At 43.0% G+C, this 22727-nt stretch overlaps 1 protein-coding gene across 1 annotated transcript in view; it reads right to left on the bottom strand.

Annotated features, from left to right (window-relative positions):
• The window catches only part of LOC148454257 (transient receptor potential cation channel subfamily M member 2-like), a 333820-nt gene that overhangs the window by 11179 nt on the left and 299914 nt on the right, over window positions 1–22727 (bottom strand). Inside the window, 5 exon segments of the mRNA XM_088461125.1 lie at window positions 9127–9307; window positions 9957–10128; window positions 12228–12363; window positions 17402–17508; window positions 22054–22243. Coding sequence (XP_088317251.1) covers window positions 9127–9307; window positions 9957–10128; window positions 12228–12363; window positions 17402–17508; window positions 22054–22243 — 786 coding nt within the window.

The raw sequence follows: 22727 nt of genomic DNA, 5'->3' as shown, positions 1-22727 counted from the left end.
TTATTATGTTTATTCTGCATGCACCTACAGTGATGTCTATAAAATGCTGTATTATTATATTTGGTGTTATATACTTTTATATGTAAGTATAAATGGAATTAAGTTATAAATATAAAGGTTTTAAGAAAGGTCTGGGGATGTTAAATGGGATTGTAGACTCACACCCATTATGAGACAAAAGTGATAGCAATTTCCATTCAGGACACAAGAAATGAATTGGACCAGGCTGGTTTAAATAGTGTTCAAATTCTAAGCAACATTTATCTTCTGATGAATCATATGTACTGTCTATGGAGAAACACGTAAAGACCCACTAATAATGGTGCTTGGACTTCACCTCTTGTCACCTAGTGTACCCACCTGCGACTGGGGAGCATTGCAGGACTGTGGCAAAAAGGAACATAGGCCCTCATTCAGAGCCGCTCGTTAACAGCAGTACGCTCGTTGCGTTCCGATGTTGACTAACCGCGCATGCGTCGGTTACACTGCGCATGTGCGTACGGCAGATTGCGAGCTTTTCTTGACTCGTTCCTAAAATAGCGTACAGGAAGTGACATGTCAAATGTGATTGACAGAACAGGGCGTTTTAGGGTGTTGACGGGGGTGGAGATGGAAAAACGCAGGCGTGGCGAGGCATTTTTGGGGCGTACATACATTAGCAGATGCGAGCGTAAAATGTGTTCGGACCGACTCATACGTCACTGGATGATCCTCTTTCACTTCAAAATGCTCGCACAGCTTAGGGTCTGGATTACTCGACCACATTGGCGATGGCTTTCTCCTCCGTCCCGGGACTCCTCGATGTTGTTGCGATTAATCGCGGGAGGGCAGAAAAGCAATTAGTGTTGTATTGAAAACCGGCTTGGTATGTGTTTGGAAAGCAGTTTTTTGGGATAGCACAAAACCGTACGCAGGTGGAACTCAGAGCTGCTAATGTCAGGATGACACAATCAATTTGCGTACATTTGTGGGCGTTTATTTTGGCCTCAATTTGGTGGTTATGGCCTATTGTAACAATAATGTCATCATGTTTTAATTTTCTCACCATTTTATTTGTGCCTCTTGAATTTGCCTCGTTATATGAATTTTTAAACGTTCCTTAAAGAGCCCTTTTTTTTTTTTTTTGGCCAGTTTTTGCCTTTTGGGCCAGGATTAAATGTAACCCATTTGTACAATAATTTCACAATCCAATGTCAGATTTTTTGTTTCAATTTATTGCTCAAACAAATAAAAAAACAAATAAAATATTGGGGACATATTTTTTGCCCAAAGATATGTTCACAAATCAAACAAATTGGCCCAACATAACGGTTGACATAAACATACAAAAAAAAAAAAAAAAACATTTCACAAGAAAGGAGAGGGAAGTTTTGACCATAAAGGAATATGAGCCAAGCACAGAAGGATTGTGGGAAAAGTCACCATTGCTGTCACCGTTTTTTCACCCGTTTGGATGGGGGAGGGAGGGCGCCAGACCGGGTCCGGGATGTCATCGGGCTGGCCTGTCCAGAGGCAGATGTTGTGGCCTCTGGACTAGGCACAGGGCTAGGCACATTTGGAGGATTGGCTGATGTTGTGCCAGAGGTGGAGGATCCTGATGTTCCGGCAGGAAGGGAGGTCGGCTCCACCATGTGCTGGCGAACGAGCTGCTCCAGGGCATTGGCTATGCGGATGTTGGCCCTGGTATTTTCCGCCAGGGCCTGAGCAATGGTCACGTTGGCCGCAGCATTTTGCTCCAGGGCCTCAGCCACCCGTAGCAGACTGGCGTTCATCCTCTGCAGAATCTCCGTATGGAAATCCGATTTGAAATTGAGTTCTGTGAGGAGGGACACTGCCTGCGAGGGGGATTGCCCTGGACTGGCTTCTGCAGGGTCCTCAGCCGGATGTACTGGTTCCTCCCCTGCCGAGCCAGCAGAAATTCGGTGGCCAAGGCTCCCCTCTGGAGCAGAGTCATCCGCCTGTGTCTCTGTTAGGAAAAAAGAGAAAAGCCTCACATTAGAATCTACATATTGGCACAATAACATTTCTGAGTTGATGGCATCAAAAGATTTACCTGAGACAACATGAGGAGCCGCAAAGTCTGGCATGTCCGTATCCATGTTGGACACGCCAAACACCTCCACAGACTGCACACACCCCTGTGCCAGCTCTTCTAAATCCGTCAACTCCAATGACACAGGGGTGGGACCCCCACCTGTCCCCCTTGCATGCCTAGCCCTGTCAGCAAGTTTTTGCTTTAGGTGATATTTGAAGTCGCCCCATCTGTGGGAAAAAATGGAAGCCATTATCCTTTGTTTTAAAATGGTGTTTGTTTTTAGGGGGGGCAAGGGTTTACTTACCGCCGTTTGACATCCTGGGCTAGACGGACATAATCACCCACCCTATTGACAGCAACAGCTACCTCTTCCCACATTCTCCACTTCTAGCTTAGACTCATATTCCTGTCTGCCTGTGGCAGGATGTCCACACACTTCTGTATCAAAACCTCCATCTCCTTTCTTGTGAAATGTGGCTGCCTTTTTTTTTTGGCCACTTTGGCCGGAATACTCGGGCCAGCAGCTTCTTCCATGTCATCCTCCTCACCTATTTGTGTAAATTTTGAGAATTCACAAAATCACAACTTGCCCAATCTTATGTTTCAAATTAATCATTGATACAAAATGCATGAAAGACTTACCGCCTGACTCTTGGGCATTGTTTCCCTGGTCTGTCGCCATGTCTGAGGTCCAAACAAGAAATACACCAGAATTTGAATGTGTTTTCGTGACGTATTTATACATGCGTCCTTATTTTGCGGCCGCATCATTGATTGTGCGTCCCTATGATCCCTCCTTAATTTGTGCGGGAAACGAAACACTATTTATGGCTTGGTGTGTCTCGAGTCGAGGTGGCGTTTTTGGATTGTTGGAGGTTACCTTGGCTGGAGTTTATTGATTGCGTATAAAGGAGTTGGCGGTTGGAGATTCTTTTGTTGGGTAGATTTGCGTTTTTATTTTCCGTTCTCTTTGTTGGTTTATATTTTTTGGACCTCGTTTCTTGATTTGGTAAGTTTTGTGAAGTCTAACTTTTGATCAATTGTTGTTTCATTGTGTTTCTTCTTTTTTGTAAATTTTGGATCCATAATTTCTTCTATTTTAGTTTTTGATTATTTTCGAACCAAAAGACCTTTTCATTTGGACTCTTATATATTTGCTCTTGGTAAGTCCATTTTTTATCTTGTATTTGCGAACTAATTAGCGCATTTTTACTACTTACTCTTGTGACTTGTATTTGCAAACTAATTAGCGCATTTTTAATACTTACTCTTGTGACTTGTATTTGCGAACTAATTAGCGCATTTTAAAATGCTTATTAATCATTTTAACTTTTTTGAAGTTTCCCTTTCACTTTTTGTGCAAACATTTCAACCCATTTTGATGTACTGTGTGAAATGTCGTTTTGCTGTTTTGCCAAATGTGTGTTTCGCATATTTTAAGTTTGGTCTAGCACAAAATTTAGAAACAAAAATGCACAGAGTGAAATGTGTCAAGTAATTTTGTTGTTTATTTTCAGTTTGGACGTATCATGACAATACCCCGGCATGTAAGCAGCAATGGATGGTATCATCAAGCTAAGTTGTTTTAATTTACTTTTGGGGTGTGTCAAAAGCCTTACATTGAAATCTTTGAATTTCAGGTAGATCTGGGGCGGATTGTTCTGGCCATGCTCCCGGAAGCCGACCAACCTCAATCTCGTCCCAGGCATAGGCATCGTAGGCATGCAAGGCCCCAGATATTTCGAACATGTGTCACCCTTTTTGGAATGCCCGATGATGAGGTTTTAAGACACTACCGTCTACCTCCCAAAATCATCATAGACACTCTCTCATTAATAGAAAGTGATCTGGAGCGGCAAATTGACAGTCCAACAGCAATACCACCACTTACGCAATTTATGGCGGTGTTACATTTCTGTGCCTCAGGATCGTTTCAAACAACGGTGGGAATAGTGGTGGGCATCTCCCAATCCTCCTTTTCCCGGATCCTGAGGGCAGTGATGGAGGCACTTTTCAAGCACCTCCATCATTTTATTCAAATGCCTTTGGATATGGGTGCCCTTAGTGTGGCCAAGGCCAATTTTTACCAAATAGCTGGCTTCCCACACATCATAGGGGTTGTGGATGGTACTCACATACCACTTCAGCCTCCAGCACGGCTGGAGGCCATATTTCGAAACAGGAAACACTATCACTCCCTGAATGTAATGGTGGTATGTGATGCCTCCCTCCAGATCCTGTCCCTGAATGCGAAATTACCCGGAAGTGCACATGACTCCTTCATCATCCGGCAATCAGGGATATGGCACAAATTAAACAGCCTACAAGCTGGTGATGCGTGGCTTCTGGGTAAGTGGAGACCTTTAGTACATAACAATGTTAAGCTTGATACACAGTGTTCCTGATGTTGTCTATTCTTTTTCACAGGAGACAGTGGATATCCTTGCATGTCCTGGCTGCTCACTCCTTATTTGGCTCCCACACCAGGCCCACAAAGTGCATATAATTCCGCACTTACAGCCACCAGGCAAGTGGTGGAGCGCTGTATCGGCCTTTTAAAAGGCCAATTCCGATGCCTCCACCGCTCTGGTGGCGAGCTCATGTATTTGCCGGATATGGTGTCGAAAATTGTGGTCCTGTGTGGGATATTTCACAACATCGCCATAAGGAGTGGTGTCCCAATGCAGCCAGAGGATGCCTTACCTGAGGATGGCCCCCCGAGGTTGGTCGGAGGTGAGTATGTGGGGGGGCCATACGCGATGATGTGGTGGCCAGATTTTTTAGGTAAGTTTTTACAAAACAACAGTGTTTATACCTAATGTGTTTGGGTTTGTTTGCGAACCTCTAATTTTTTGTTGATTTTTTCACCATCTTCTGTTTGTTCACATAATCTTTGGCACTCCAACGCTCACTACTTCCAGCTACCCTTACCAAACCTGGATCTGGACATTTTGTGAATATATTATGGAACCCATATCGCAACGCCATGTTTGTGGAATCATGTTGGCATGGTACTTCGTCAACCAGTTCTTGATTTGTTGTTTTTGTTTGGTATGTGTTGTATTTGAGATTATCACTGTGTTTTTTTTGTGAGTGACCACTTTGATTTATCAGTTATGTTTTGAATAAATGTTTGTAGAGTGAAATGTTCTTCCTTTTTTTGGACGTTACCAGCAAGTGTAACCAGGTTCACACACGGTACATTTGACTAAGGGGTAATCCAGTACTGTCGCCAGTTGAGCTAAAATGAAATATGTTTTCAGGTTCAAAACCCACACCAAAAGGAAGCCTGTACAATCATTTGGCTTTGTAAGATTGGCCTAAGCAGCTTGCACACCAACTAGGAACCTGTAAAATGTAGAAATATCTAATTGACACTACACCCAAAAAGGGAAATGACATTGTGACTGTTATGTGTTTCTTGTGGCTGTTTTACATACAAATACAAAACCCAATCTTACTTTAAAAAAATGGAAATCCTTGCAGGAACAGTCTACTTATGTCAGGGTAAACAATCTTTGGGTTTGAAAAAACGAATTAGCCGGAACGTATGTTTGAAAAATACAATTTATTTTGTAAAAGAAAAAGCAAAAAAAAAAAACTAATGACGAAGGATGCTAGACAGACGGTCAAGGGCCACGAGCACCCCAATTATATGTTGGCGCATCTGGGCCACACAGTCTTGTACATCTTGACGACGCCTCTGTTCCTCTGTGGGTGAGAAAAGTGTGTGGATTAATACAACAATAGGGAAACCACATTAAAAATTAAAAAAAACAACGAAATGACTCCAAAAAAAAAAAAAACTCAAAAAAATGAAATGGGGGCTGCAAAAAATACAAGGCCTATGTACAAATTCCCCCAAGTGTGATATGTGTATGTTGAAATCAGCAGGAACAGGTAAAGGCAATCTGCTAAATCACCAAAAGTCGACCCAAAAACCCCGAATAAAGGAACGACACATGATTACATACAAACAGTTTGTGCTTAAAAAAAAGGCTAAAGAAAAACATACCGGTTGACAAAACGGCAGCTCCGGAAGTCCCACCATCGTCCTCCTCGGAGGAGCCTCCATTCCCCAAAGATCGGGGCGGGGTTATTACGGACTCCGGGGAGGGGGTAATTGGAAGAGGGGTGGTTGGAGGAGAGGGGGAAGTGGGACGGAGGGGAAGGAGGCCCGACATTTCTGGGAGAGGGTCTTGGAAGGCTGGGGAGGAGTGGGGAATAGGGGAATTATTGGGGGTGGAGTGTTGGCTGGGGGTTGGGGAGAGTTGGCGTGACCGCCGTCTGGCCGGACAGTGACGGCGTAGTCTTGGCTGTCCCCCTAAAAGATGTCAAACAAATTGTGGTTAGTTTCAGCACAAATCCTGGCCAAAAAACAATTTAAAATCAACCCCCACAAACAAAAAACATGCAAATATGAGGAGAATGAATAAATATGAAATAGAGGGAAAACATGGCCATGCAAATATGAGGAGAATGAATAAATATGAAATAGAGGGAAAACATGGCCATGCAAATATGAGGAGAATGAATAATTATGAAATAGAGGGAAAACATGGCCATGCAAATATGAGGAGAATGAATAATTATGAAATAGAGGGAAAACATGGCCGTGCAAATATGAGGAGAATGAATAATTATGAAATAGAGGGAAAACATGGCCAGGCAAATATGAGGAGAATGAATAATTATGAAATAGAGGGAAAACATGGCCAGGCAAATATGAGGAGAATGAATAATTATGAAATAGAGGGAAAACATGGCCAGGCAAATATGAGGAGAATGAATGAATATGAAATAGAGGGAAAACATGGCCATGCAAATATGAGGAGAATGAATAATTATGAAATAGAGGGAAAACATGGCCATGCAAATATGAGGAGAATGAATAATTATGAAATAGAGGGAAAACATGGCCATGCAAATATGAGGAGAATGAATAATTATGAAATAGAGGGAAAACATGGCCATGCAAATATGAGGAGAATGAATAAATATGAAATAGAGGGAAAACATGGCCAGGCAAATATGAGGAGAATGAATAAATAGGACAGACATGAAAACATGCACACGCAGTTTGGGCCACAAAGACAAACATGAAAAACAAAAAACATAAAACTTACTTTCTGAAATCTGCATGCGAAAGCATGCCAGCAAGCTAGGCGTTTGCCGTTGCAGGTCCGACCACCTGCGCTCCAGCTGGCCGATGTTGCGGCGTGAGCCGAAGGAGCGCAGGCGGGCCCGTGCCTCCGCATATGCGGAACGCTTCTGCCGGTTGGTGATGGGTGGAGGCTGGCTGGTGATACGCCTATCTATCACCTCCGTTAGCACCAGCAGCTCGCGCCTGGTGAATGCGGAGGCTCTCATGATGGCAATGGTGTTTTTCCTAAAAATAATTTTTGATAAAGTGGCCAAAAAATTACTGATTGGCTAATGTATTTGGGAAATTAACAGGAGCAATTCTATTGGTTAGTGTATGAGTCATGTGTTCGACAGGGCCAGAAATCTCTGGAGAGTTATGATAGGCTTGATGCAGTGACATGCGTAAGCAAATTTAAATAAAGAAATGAACCCCGGGTAACATGCGGGGATCCAAAGCAATAGAACAATTGTTTAATTGTGGGTAACATGTTTTTTGAGCAATAAAAGCGAATGTTTAAGCCGTACGTATTCTGCGGGAAAACAAACACTGACAAGAGTAAAGTTTCTTGCATTGTGTTGAAAAAAAAACAAAAACTAATTGATACATTGATTGGCATGATACGATTGATGGAGGTAGGCAGAATAAAGGAGCAGGTAATCGACATCTGACAAGGCCACTTCCGGTTTATACTTGTGCGTGCGTTCCCTTCAAGCCATTTCGGGGATGTACGCTCGCTATTTCGCACGCTCGTTAGTTAGAGGAGGGGTCGTCAGAGTTTGGGGAGGATTTTTAGATGCGTTCGAAAATACGAGCGAACCCTTGAATTTAAATATTTTTGTACGTACGCCTAACGTACGTTCGCCCGCTTGCGAGTGGGTCTGAATCAGGCCCATAGTTTTTGGCTGAGTGACATTATTGCCGCTCTTCATAAGAACACATGCCATCGGGGTAAGAATGCAATCATCCTCCATATAGGCCCTAACTGTGGTTGATTTTTATACCCCAGTGCAGATTTTGTTTATTATTCTGGTGTATTTTGTGAGGTTGGCATTGCCTCATTTGAGGTCTGTATGAGGATTTGTACACCAGCTAAGCTGCATAACAGGTGCCAAGTCATTATTAAGGATTAATCTTAGTAAGAAGGTATTGCATTGTCACATGAGGCAGAAGAAGATTCCTAGCTGATGGGACCTTTTGTCCCTGTCAACCTATTGCCTGTCTATTATCTGTTGTCTATCTAGATGTTATCTATCTAATTCCTGTCTATATTTTATATCAAACCCATCCATACCTAAAATATAAAAAAAAATGTTTTGCCAACTACATCCATCTAGCTTGGCCAGTATATTACATTAACTAGGGACATGTTAAGAAGCGACTCATTGATAAATCTTCCTTAGCAGGCAGCAGCACCAGTGTGATTGTACATGAGCAGTTTTATTATTTATTATTGGTAAATCTCTGCCCTGGCAGTCTAGCGTGTTCTATCCTTCTGGTGGTCCGGTGTGAAATGGCACCAGAATTACTACGGGAGGGACTTCTATCAAATCCAAAACCTGTGAGATCTGATGCCAGGATGATGACGTTTTGCCTCAATTTGGAATCCAAACCTGGTGGCAATTCCCGAGCCGGGGCTCGGATCTACTCAGATCCCTGAAGTTTGGATGGGCTCAGTTTTTAGAAAACCTGAGCCTGCACATGTGTAATAATAAGAGGTCAAATACACAAGTGTGATCTAGTAGATTATTCAATGCATGAGAAGTGTTCTAGAATACAAGACTACCATTAATGGTGAGCCATGCCACAGTATCCATTACTCTGCATGAGTTATTGGATATATCATGCCCCACAAGTGTTCTGTCCCAGAAGCCAAGACTCATTGGAAGTGACAGACACAATTTATATGAGAACCATAGCAGACAAATCATGGAGGAATTATTCTTACTTGATCATTGCAATCAACAGATTGAGCAGAAGAATGTTGGCAAAAAGGAGATACAAGCACAATAGAAGTGTGGTCAGCCATCCTGGGAATAATGGGTTGCCAGAGCCATCATTATAAACACATTTAGGCAAAGTAGGATCAGTGCCATTCTGGGTACATTCTGCAGGGTCAAAGTTAAAATCTGATGAAAAAATATAAAATACAGTTATATTATTATCCTCTAAATCTTGTGCCATCTATGTACAGCAGGACACTGTGGAACTTATGCTGAGTTGGACAGAAATAGAACTTTCTTGATCCTCCACTAGATTCATATAAAAAAGGCGAGTACCCGCCAAATGTCTACATAGTGTGGTACCTCTCTGCCCTAGTTACCCACCAGTCATATTATTGGTGCCTCACTGTCCTGATTAACTGCCAGTCATATTATTGGTGCCTCCTTGACCCAGTTACCCACAAGTCATATTATCAATGCATACCTGCCCTGGTTTTCTGCAAGTCATATTTAAAGTTGCTACCTGCCCTGGTTATCTGTCAGTGATATTATCAGTGCCTACCTGCCCTGGTTACCCGGCAGTCAAATTATCAGTGCACACATGCAACATTCTATATAAGGTGCAACAGATCAGCCTGGATCAGACATATTAATGCTTATATAAAGATGTGTGTCACCTCTTTGGAGTACTTGCAAGTGGATAACCTCAGTCCAAGTACAGCATGAAAGCAAGTAACATATTCCCTGCACATAGTTTCACATTCAACTCAGCATAAGCCCCCTTATTTCAATATGAAATCAGTCATAACCAGCCACATAGTACCAGGTAACTTACTGTCCATGTCTGGTGGAAGCTGTCCAAAAACAATTAGATACGGGTAATAGACAACATCCCGAATGATCCAGCTAAGCCTAGTTTCATTAGAGTATAGAATCACCTGATTTGCAACTCCATAGGCAAAAATAAAAATAACCAAAAGGAAAAGGAAGAAGAAAATGTCCTTCACCTGGAGAAAGCAAATTAATAACACAAATACTGATCAATTACACAAACACTGATCAATAACAAACAATGATCAATACCACAAACACTGGTCAATTACACACACTGATTAATAACACAATCACCAATCAATTACACACAGTGATCAATAACAAACACTTATTAGCTGCAGTACACAAACACAAATAAAATGCATACACTGTTCAATAACACACATTGGTCAATAACACACATACTGATCAAATTACACTGACTAATCAATACCACAATTTATGATCAATACCACTAACACTGATCAATTACACACACTCATCAATAAGACAATCAATTACACAAATACTGATCAATTACACACATTGATCAATAACACAATCACTAATTAATTACACACAGTGATCAATAACACAGGCATTGATCAATTCCACAAACAATGATCAATTACGCACACTGATCAATTAAACAAATACTGATCGATTACACAAACACTGGTCAAATACAATACACAATCACTAATCAATACCACTGATCAGTAACAAACACAGATCAATTACACAATCACTGATTAATAACACTGATCTGTTATACAATCACTGATTAACTACACAAACTCTGATCAATTACACAAATATTGATCAATTACACACACTTATCAATAACACAAACACTAATGACGTACATAGACATTAATCAATTACACAATCACTGATCAGTAAAACAAACACTGATCAATTACACAAACACTAATTAATTATACAATCACTGATCAATAGCAAAATCACTGATCAACTACACAATCACTGATCAACAACTCAAATACTTAACAAACAGTTATCAATTACACAATAACTGATCAGTAGCAAAATAACTGATTAACTACACAATTGCTCATCAATTATGCAATTACTAATTAATTATACACTCAATGATTAATTACATTAAAGTTGATCAATTACACGAACACTAATCGATGGCAATGATCAAAAACAAAAAACACTGATTAATAACACTGACCAATTCCACAAACATCAATTACACATACACTGATCAATTACACATACACTGATCAACTATACAAAAACTGATCAATTACAGTACACAAACTCTGTTCAACTACACAAACTCTGTTCAACTACACAAACTCTGTTCAACTACACAAACTCTGTTCAACTACACAAACTCTGTTCAACTACACAAACTCTGTTCAACTACACAAACTCTGTTCAACTACACAAACTCTGTTCAACTACACAAACTCTGTTCAACTACACAAACTCTGTTCAACTACACAAACTCTGTTCAACTACACAAACTCTGTTCAACTACACAAACTCTGTTCAACTACACAAACTCTGATCAATTAGACAAATACTAATCAATAATATAAACACTGATCAATTATTATTTTCCATTCTCTAAATGAAAGAACAGAAGGATCTGGGAGCAATGATGGCAAATACCGATGGGTATTGTATAGGAGGGAATCAAGGTGGCAGAACGCTTCAGATTAAATTACGACTACATGTGTAAGATCCTGCGGCCAATTGAGAGGGTAAATATTTCATAGAACAGATTTTAAAACTGTGTATCTCTAATTGTGGGTGTACAGGGAGTCTCCCATATCCAAATATTCCGAAATACGGAATATTCCGAAATACGGAATAATTTTGGCATGACTGAGTTAATAAAACCTTTGATTTTTGATAGTTCAATGTACACAAACTTTGTGTAAGGCACAAATTATTAAAAATATGGTATAAAATTACCTTCAGGCTGTGTGTATCAGGTGTAAATGAAACATAAATTTATTTCATGTATGTACACAAACTTTGCTTGAGCCACAAAATTATTGAAAATATTGTATAAAATGAGCTGCAGGCTATGTGTATAAGGTGCATATAACACATATATGCATCCTGTGTGTATATTGGGGTCCCATTCCCAAGATATCTCATTATGATATGCAATTATTCCAAAATACGGAATATTCCGTTATCCAAAATACCCCTGGTCCCAAGCACTTTGGATATGGGAGACTCAACCTGTGTATATATATATATATAAAATATACATAGTCTTTGGAATTTTCTCAGATACGTATCTCACCATTCTACGAATCATAACGATCTTAGGACCTAGAAATTTGCTGACGGTGAAGATATGGACGAGACGGAAGCAGAATACCATAAAGGCCTGGGACAGCAACACTCGGCCCAGATACTCTGTTTCCATTGGACCCAATCTAGAAGAGAAAATACATTTAGCAGAAGAATTTGCTTCTATAACATAAAGCCTGGCTTAGAGATGTACGTTATTGGCTTTTGGACGCAGCTGCTATGTGAAAATATGCTACTACCGCAGGAGGTTGTACAGACAGGTTCCTCCTGCCAGCTTCTGTTATCTGCTGCTCAGTCCAAAAATAGCCACAGACCCCTCTGCATGACCATCGGGCATCTGAGTAATCCTCAGGCTACTCAGAATGGGCAGGAAAGGCGCAGACAGTGGGATCAGAGTCTACAGAATGAGACAGATAACACTGTACAACGCTAAGACAGGCCCATCATTGTCTAATACAAGTCACAATAATATCCAAATGCTGGAAAAAGACAGACATCACTCACACTCCCTTTCTGTACTCATATACAGGCATCACTCACACTCCCTATCTGTACTCATACATCACTCACTCCCTATCTGTACTCATATACAGGTGTCACTCACACTCCCTTTCTGTACCCATATACAGGCATCACTCACACTCCCTATCTGTACTCATATACAGGCATCACTCACACTCCCTATCTGTACTCATATACAGGCATCACTCACACTCCCTTTCTGTACCCATATACAGGCATCACTCACACTCCCTATCTGTACTCATATACAGGCATCACTCACACTCCCTATCTGTACTCATATACAGGCATCACTCCCTATCTGTATGCATAAAAAGGCATCACTCACACTCCCTATCTGTACTCATATACATCACTCACACTCCCTATCTGTACTCATATACAGGCGTCACTCACACTCCCTTTCTGTACCCATATACAGGCATCACTCACACTCCCTATCTGTACTCATATACAGGCGTCACTCACACTCCCTTTCTGTACCCATATACAGGCATCACTCACACTCCCTATCTGTACTCATATACAGGCATCACTCACACTCCCTATCTGTACTCATATACAGGCATCACTCCCTATCTGTATGCATAAAAAGGCATCACTCACACTCCCTATCTGTACTCATATACATCACTCACACTCCCAATCTGTACTCATATACATCACTCACACTCCCTTTCTGTACTCATATACATCACTCACACTCCCTTTCTGTACTCATACATCACTCACACTCCCTTTCTGTACTCATACATCACTCACACTCCCTTTCTGTACTCATATACAGGCATCACTCACACTCCCTATCTGTACTCATATACAGGCATCACACACTCCCTATCTGTACTCATATACAGGCATCACACACACTCCCTATCTGTACTCATATACAGGCATCACACACACTCCCTATCTGTACTCATATACAGGCATCACTCACACTCCCTATCTGTACTCATATACAGGCATCACTCACACTCCCTATCTGTACTCATATACAGGCATCAGTCACACTCCCTATCTGTACTCATATACAGCATCACACACCCTCCCTATCTGTACTCATATACAGGCATCACTCACACTCCCTATCTGTACCCATATACAGACATCACTCACACTCCCTATCTGTACTCACATACAGGCATCACTCACACTCCCTATCTGTACTCATATACAGGCATCAGTCACACTCCCTATCTGTACCCATATACAGACATCACTCACACTCCCTATCTGTACTCACATACAGGCATCACTCACACTCCCTATCTGTACTCATATACAAGCATCACTCACACTCCCTATCTGTACTCACATACAGGCATCACTCACACTCCCTATCTGTACTCACATACAGGCATCACTCACACTCCCTATCTGTACTCACATACAGGCATCACTCACACTCCCTATCTGTACTCACATACAGGCATCACTCACACTCCCTATCTGTACTCATATACAAGCATCACTCACACTCCCTATGTCACAATTGGTGCTCGAGGGTTACCTGTATCAGGTGATGAACTGGAAACACTGGAGGCCAGCTGGACTGGAACCATGGGGGATATGAATAGCTCTTTTTATAAAAGAAGTGGGTAGCAGTGAGAACTGCCTTGGGTGATGAGTGACTGGAACCTTGAGAGGTTGGAATGAGACCAGAAGGAACTTGGTGGGACCGGACTGGGACCGGCAGGTAGGCAGACTGAGCTGGTCGGGGTACCAGTAGATGAGCTTGCAGACAGATGGTAGCGTGGAAGCTACTTGTTGTGGCTTGGGAAGCCGTGGGTAGACGTGGTAGCATGGAAGCTACTTGGAGTGGCCTGGGAGCCGTGGGCGAGAGGTGGTAGCGTGGAAGCTATTTGGTGCGGCCTGGGAGCCGTGTGGAGAAGCTGGTAGCTGGGTAGCCACTTGGAGAAGCTGGTAGCGTGGAAGCTACTTGGAGCGGCCTGGAAGCCGTAGGCAAGAAGTGGTAGCATGGAGGCTACTTGGTGCGGCCTGGGAGCCGTGTGGAGAAGCGGGTAGCGTGGATAGTCACTTGGAGAAGCTGGTAGTGTGGAAGCGACTTGGAGTGGCTTGGGAGCCGTAGGCGAGAAGTGGTAGCGTGAAAGCTACTTTGTGCGGCCTGGGAGCCGAGTGGAGAAGCGGGTAGCGTGAATAGTCACTTGGAGCGGCCTGGGAGCCGGAGGCGAGAAGTGGTAGCGTGGAAGCTACTTTGTGCGGCCTGGGAGCCGTGTGGAGAAGCGGGTAGCGTGGATAGTCACTTGGAGCGGCCTGGGAGCCGTGTGGATAACTGAACGTAGCAGGCTTTACAGATAGCACTGGTCTAGGAACCAGCAGGAGCCTGGGACACACTGGAACTCAGGTACAGCTACTGCACAAGTTGTACACCATGGAACGTAACAAGATGTTCAAGCACTGAGTGCTATTAGAGGAGGATCTATATACCAAGTGTCTGGCAGCGATTGGTGGATGCAGACAGGTGGTCTGGCAGTGGCATTCAGAGTGGAGCAAGACACAGCATGCAAAAGGAGTATTCATCTCTGCAGCTCTGAGAGTCAGGACCACACCTGTGATTCCAATTAAGACTAGCAATGCTCACAGACAGAGCAGGGTCCAGGTGGTTAATCAGTTTGGCTAGGAGAGCAGTCTGCACACACAGATATCACAACCAGCATGATTCAGTCAGAGCAGATGTCCCAGGAGAATTGCAAACACAGATCCATGGAGCAGCTGACAGAGGTAAGTCTCAAGGCAAAAAGGTGACAACTAGACAGGATCGTGACACCCTATCTGTACTCATATACAGGCATCACTCACACTCCCTATCTGTACTCATATACAGGCTTCACTCACACTCCCTATGTGTACTCATATACAGGCATCTCTCACACTCCCTATCTGTACTCATATACAGGCATCGCTCACACTCCCTATCTGTACTCATATACAGGCATCGCTCACACTCCCTATCTGTACTCATATACAGGCATCACTCACACTCCCTTTCTGTACTCATATACAGGCATCACTCACACTCCCTATCTGTACTCATATACAGGCTTCACTCACACTCCCTATGTGTACTCATATACAGGCATCTCTCACACTCCCTATCTGTACTCATATACAGGCATCGCTCACACTCCCTATCTGTACTCATATACAGGCATCACTCACACTCCATATCTGTACTCATATACAGGCATCATTCACACTCCCAATCTGTACTCATATACAGGCATCACTCACATTCCCTATCTGTACTCATATACAGACATCACTCACACTCCCTATCTGTACTCATATACAAGCATCACTCACACTCCCTATCTGTACTCATATACAGGCATCACTCACACTCCCTATCTGTACTCATATACAGGCTTCACTCACACTCCCTATCTGTACTCATATACAGGCATCATTCACACTCCCAATCTGTACTCATATACAGGCATCACTCACATTCCCTATCTGTACTCATATACAGACATCACTCACACTCCATATCTGTACTCATATACAGACATCACTCACACTCCCTATCTGTACTCATATACAGGCATCACACACACTCCCTTTCTGTACTCATATACAGGCATCACTCACACTCCCTATCTGTACTCATATACAGACATCATACACACTCCCTATCTGTACTCATATACAGGCATCGCTCACACTCCCTATCTGTACTCATATACAGACATCACTCACACTCCCTATCTGTACTCATATACAGGCATCACACACACTCCCTTTCTGTACTCATATACAGGCATCGCTCACACTCCCTATCTGTACTCATATACAGGCATCACTCACACTCCCTTTCTGTACTCATATACAGGCATCACTCACACTCCCTATCTGTACTCATATACAGGCTTCACTCACACTCCCTATGTGTAATATACAGGCATCTCTCACACTCCCTATCTGTACTCATATACAGGCATCGCTCACACTCCCTATCTGTACTCATATACAGGCATCACTCACACTCCATATCTGTACTCATATACAGGCATCATTCACACTCCCAATCTGTACTCATATACAGGCATCACTCACATTCCCTATCTGTACTCATATACAGACATCACTCACACTCCCTATCTGTACTCATATACAAGCATCACTCACACTCCCTATCTGTACTCATATACAGGCATCACTCACACTCCCTATCTGTACTCATATACAGACATCACTCACACTCCCTATCTGTACTCATATACAGGCATCACACACACTCCCTTTCTGTACTCATATACAGGCATCACTCACACTCCCTATCTGTACTCATATACAGACATCATACACACTCCCTATCTGTACTCATATACAGGCATCGCTCACACTCCCTATCTGTACTCATATACAGATATCGCTCACACTCCCTATCTGTACTCATATACAGGCATCACTCACACTCCCTATCTGTACTCATATACAGGCATCACTCACACTCCCTATCTGTACTCACATACAGGCATCGCTCACTCCAATAGAATTATTTCAATCTTGAGTTGAGCTTTGGACACTGTCTCCAAATCAACAAATAACATATCTTACTCCTGTAAGACAATCTCTAGCTACACCCATCATATCTCTTTATGAACAAAATCTCACCTGCAGATGAGCCCCAGAGCAAACAAACACAATGAAACTACATCCACCTTGTTCCAGAACTCGCTGATGTACGGGGTAAATCCATGTTCCTTCTCTTTAAAAAATAACTACAAGAAAAAACATCCTGACTGTCAGAGAAATGAAAACTTCATGAGGAAAACGTGACGGTATGGAAGCATTAAACATATCACATTTTTACTAAGAATGGGAAAAGGTAAATTATAAATGTACAGATAGGCAGAGAAAAACAAGATAAAAAGAGACAGGTAAATAAAGAATAGAGAGAGAAAGGCAACAAGAAACAGGATACATAGAGAGACAGGAGGAGAGAAACAGGATACATAGAGAGACAGGACGAGAGAAACAGGATACATAGAGAGACAGGAGGAGAGAAACAGGATACACAGAGAGACAGGAGGAGAGGAACAGGATAAATAGAGAGACAGGAGGAGAGGAACAGGATAAATAGAGAGAGACAGGAGGAGAGGAACAGGATCCATAGAGAGACAGGAGGAGAAGAACAGGATCCATAGAGAGACAGGAGGAGAATAACAGGATAAATAGAGAGACAGGAGGAGAGGAACAGGATGCATAGAGAGATAGGAGGAGAGGAACAGGATACACAGAGAGACAGGAGGAGAGGAACAGGATACATAGAGAGACAGGAGGAGAGGAACAGGATAAATAGAGAGACAGGAGGAGAGGAACAGGATACATAGAGAGACAGGAGGAGAGGAACAGGATACATAGAGAGATAAGAGGAGAGGAACAGGATACATAGAGAGACAGGAGGAGAGGAACAGGATAAATAGAGAGACAGGAGGAGAGGAACAGGATATATAGAGAGACAGGAGGAGAGGAACAGGATACATAGAGAGATAGGAGGAGAGGAACAGGATACATAGAGAGATAGGAGGAGAGGAACAGGATACATAGAGAGATAGGAGGAGAGGAGCAGGATACACAGAGAGGCAGGAGGAGAGGAACAGGATACATAGAGAGACAGGAGGAGAGGAACAGGATACATAGAGAGATAAGAGGAGAGGAACAGGATACATAGAGAGACAGGAGGAGAGGAACAGGATAAATAGAGAGACAGGAGGAGAGGAACAGGATATATAGAGAGACAGGAGGAGAGGAACAGGATACATAGAGAGATAGGAGGAGAGGAACAGGATACATAGAGAGATAGGAGGAGAGGAACAGGATACATAGAGAGATAGGAGGAGAGGAGCAGGATACACAGAGAGGCAGGAGGAGAGGAACAGGATAAATAGCTCTCTATACAGGAGGAGAATAACAGGATAAATAGAGAGACAGGAGGAGAGGAACAGGATACATAGAGACACAGGAGGAGAGGAACAGGATACATAGAGAGACAGGAGGAGAGGAACAGGATACATAGAGAGACAGGAGGAGAGGAACAGGATACATAGAGAGACAGGAGGAGAGGAACAGGATAAATAGAGAGACAGGAGGAGAGGAACAGGATACATAGAGAGATAGGAGGAGAGGAACAGGATACATAGAGAGACAGGAGGAGAGGAAGAGGATACATAGAGAGACAGGAGGAGAGGAACAGGATACATAGAGAGATAGGAGGAGAGGAACAGGATAAATAGAGAGACAGGAGGAGAGGAACAGGATATATAGAGAGACAGGAGGAGAGAAACAGGATACATAGAGAGATAGGAGGAGAGGAACAGGATAAATAGAGAGACAGGAGGAGAGGAACAGGATACATAGAGATACAGGAGGAGAGGAACAGGATACATAGAGAGACAGGAGGAGAGGAAGGGGATAAATAGAGAGACAGGAGGAGAGGAAGGGGATAAATAGAGAGACAGGAGGAGAGGAACGGGATAAATAGAGAGACAGGAGGAGAGGAACAGGATACATAGAGAGACAGGAGGAGAGGAACAGGATACATAGAGAGATAGGAGGAGAGGAACAGGATACATAGAGAGACAGGAGGAGAGGAAGAGGATAAATAGAGTGACAGGAGGAGAGGAACAGGATACATAGAGAGACAGGAGGAGAGGAACAGGATATATAGAGAGACAGGAGGAGAGGAACAGGATAAATAGAGAGACAGGAGGAGAGGAACAGGATATATAGAGAGACAGGAGGAGAGGAACAGGATAAATAGAGAGACAGGAGGAGAGGAACAGGATACACAGAGAGATAGGAGGAGAGGAACAGGATAAATAGAGACAGGAGGAGAGGAACAGGATACATAGAGAGAGAGGATGAGAGGAACAGGATAAATAGAGAGACAGGAGGAGAGGAACAGGATAAATAGTCAGAGACAGGAGGAGAGGAACAGGATAAATAGTCAGAGACAGGAGGAGAGGAACAGGATAAATAGAGAGACAGGAGGAGAGGAACAGGATACATAGAGAGACAGGAGGAGAGGAACAGGATACATAGAGAGATAAGAGGAGAGGAACAGGATAAATAGACAGAGACAGGAGGAGAGGAACAGGATAAATAGAGAGACAGGAGGAGAGGAACAGGATACATAGAGAGATAGGAGAAGAGGAACAGGATACATAGAGAGACAGGAGGAGAGGAAGAGGATAAATAGAGAGACAGGAGGAGAGGAACAGGATACATAGAGAGACAGGAGGAGAGAAACAGTATAAATAGAGAGACAGGAGAGGAACAGGATACATAGAGAGACAGGAGGAGAGGAACAAGATACATAGAGAGACAGGAGGAGAGGAACAGTCTAAATAGAGAGACAGGAGGATATGAAAAGGATAAAAAGAGAGACTGGCAGAGAGGAATAGGAAGAGAGAGAGACAGGAAAAGGGGAATGGATAAATTGAGAGACAGGAGGAGAGGGACAGGATACATAGAGAAACAGGAGGAGAGGAACAGGATACATAAAGAGACAGGAGGAGAGGAACCGGATACATAGAGAGACAGGAGGAGAGGAACAGGATACATAGAGAGATAGGAGGAGAGGAACAGGATACATAAGAGAGGAGGAGACAGGAGGAGAGGAACAGGATACATAGAGCGACAGGAGGAGAGGAACAGTATAAATAGAGAGACAGGAGGAGAGGAACAGGATACATAGAGAGACAGGAGGAGAGAAACAGTATAAATAGAGAGACAGGAGAGGAACAGGATACATAGAGAGACAGGAGGAGAGGAACAAGATACATAGAGAGACAGGAGGAGAGGAACAGTCTAAATAGAGAGACAGGAGGATATGAAAAGGATAAAAAGAGAGACTGGCAGAGAGGAATAGGAAGAGAGAGAGACAGGAAAAGGGGAATGGATAAATTGAGAGACAGGAGGAGAAGAACAGGATAAAAGAGAGACAGGAGGAGAGGAACAGGATAAGAGAGACAGGAGGAGAGGAACAGGATAAGAGAGAGACAGGAGGAGAGGAACAGGATAAGAGAGACACAGTGCTAATCCCAGGCCTTCCTGACTTGCAGACTGAATAGCAATTGACACACCATTTTCATACAGAATATAAATTACAGAACATCACACAATATCATAATTTGTGAGGGCCTATTCTCCACATATATATGTTTTATATTTTTGTTTGGCATATAGGAACATGTGATTACCACTTTTTACTCAAACTTCCGGTTCTGTTTATATTTGGTTTTACCAATAGAGTTTTGCTTTTATTAGGAATACTCCCACCCCTACTAAACTATCCTTGAAAAAGTGTCCGGAGTGACATGAAACGTTGGACTTAGTAGGGGTAAACATTCAGGAGAAGCTGGGAGAGACACTGGCATCTGATGTCATGAGAAGCTGCCGCAGTGGCTATTTTCTCCTGAATCCCCGCTGAAGAACACCGGCAGTTGTTAGGGTGAAGAGGAGCAATGCAGAATATCACCGATCTCTAGGTAGGGTTAAATAGGGTCACCAGCCACCACAGCCCAACTTGGGGCACAAGTGGACTCTCCCAGTCATGGACACCGGACCTTCCATCGCCTTCCCTTCTCCAATACCAATTTTTTTTAAAAGACTAATAAACATTGTGTTTATCTTTTTGTTTTGGTTGATGCTTACTCTTTTATATCACATACACAAGCACTCGGTTTTTTAAACCTTAAAACATAGAAACAGAATTTGGCGGCAGATAAGAGCCACTTGGCCCATCTAGTCTACCGCTCTTCATTTATCATTTTGGAAACTTCAACCCTATATGCTCCTTACAGGGCAGTATTTATTAATATTTATTCATATGCATCCTCGTGTGTTTCTATCTCTCTTCCTGTTCCTCTAGTGTCCCCCTTCCAATTCTTGCAGTGAGTTATTCTCACCCCCTCCCCCTATTCCTCCCACATTTCCTCTCACCCCCTCCACCTATTCCTCCTATGTCTTTCTCTCATCTAGGCTGTGTCATGCAGTATAATCTGACAATTATCCCACATTGTTTTGTATTGATGTGGATTATTGCATATCCCAATTCAAATGGACCCCATACATACCCAGTCCCCATGGCACCACGTGTGTTGTCAACATGCTGACTCTGCCATTATTATTACTACAACACTTAGCCAAGACTCCTGCAGTAATCACACTGTCTATAAGTCACTGATGGACTATATAAAGGACACTGGCAGGTACAGGGCTGTTACTATACATCAGTATAATATAAATAATTTGAATAGTACCTGTCGTAGCTCCTCACACAGGAGGGAGAAGACCCAGACATACAGAAGGTATTCTGTCCAAGATGGGAACGTCTGAAAATCGATCATCAGGACATAAGCAAAGAGCCCCAGGAAGATGATGTATGACACAACATTATAATAGAACTTGATGATTGGGGAATTGTAGAAGTCCTTAAACTTCACCCAACAGCTGCAGGGTTTACATTTGAGAGAGAGAATGAGACATTATCCATTAGTATCATAACGGTATGAGAACATCATTCAGCAGCAGAGAAGACTAGACGTTTTTTTTCACTGTCACCATTTAACGTGTTTAGATGCTGAGCCTGTGGACATTGTGATAATGTAGATGTAGAACACTGGGCCTGATTCAGAGCCGGACGCTCTGACAAGAGCGCTTGCTCTGAATCAGGGCCGTCCTACCTAAAATTGGAGCGGCCTCCTGGGTCACCCACAGCTTATGCGAGCGGCCAAAAAGATGGTCGCGATGGTCAAGACCATCAGGCTTGCGACGAGACCCTTGTGATAGAGTCTCGTTGGCTGCAAGCCCGGAGTGCTTTTGGCTCTAGTGATGTCAGTGGGGCCGAACCCAGATGGTAGGCGTTCCCATGGGAACGCCTCCATCTAGGCAGCCACGCCCCCGGCACGCCCACCAAAGGGGGTGTGCTGTCAAT

The sequence above is a fragment of the Taudactylus pleione genome, unplaced genomic scaffold, assembly GCF_031769625.1.
Source record: "Taudactylus pleione unplaced genomic scaffold, aTauple2 ptg001020l, whole genome shotgun sequence".
Taxonomy (NCBI): domain Eukaryota; kingdom Metazoa; phylum Chordata; class Amphibia; order Anura; family Myobatrachidae; genus Taudactylus; species Taudactylus pleione.
The sequence above is the reverse complement of the archived record's forward strand: the minus strand, read 5'-3'. Positions and strand labels throughout refer to the sequence as shown.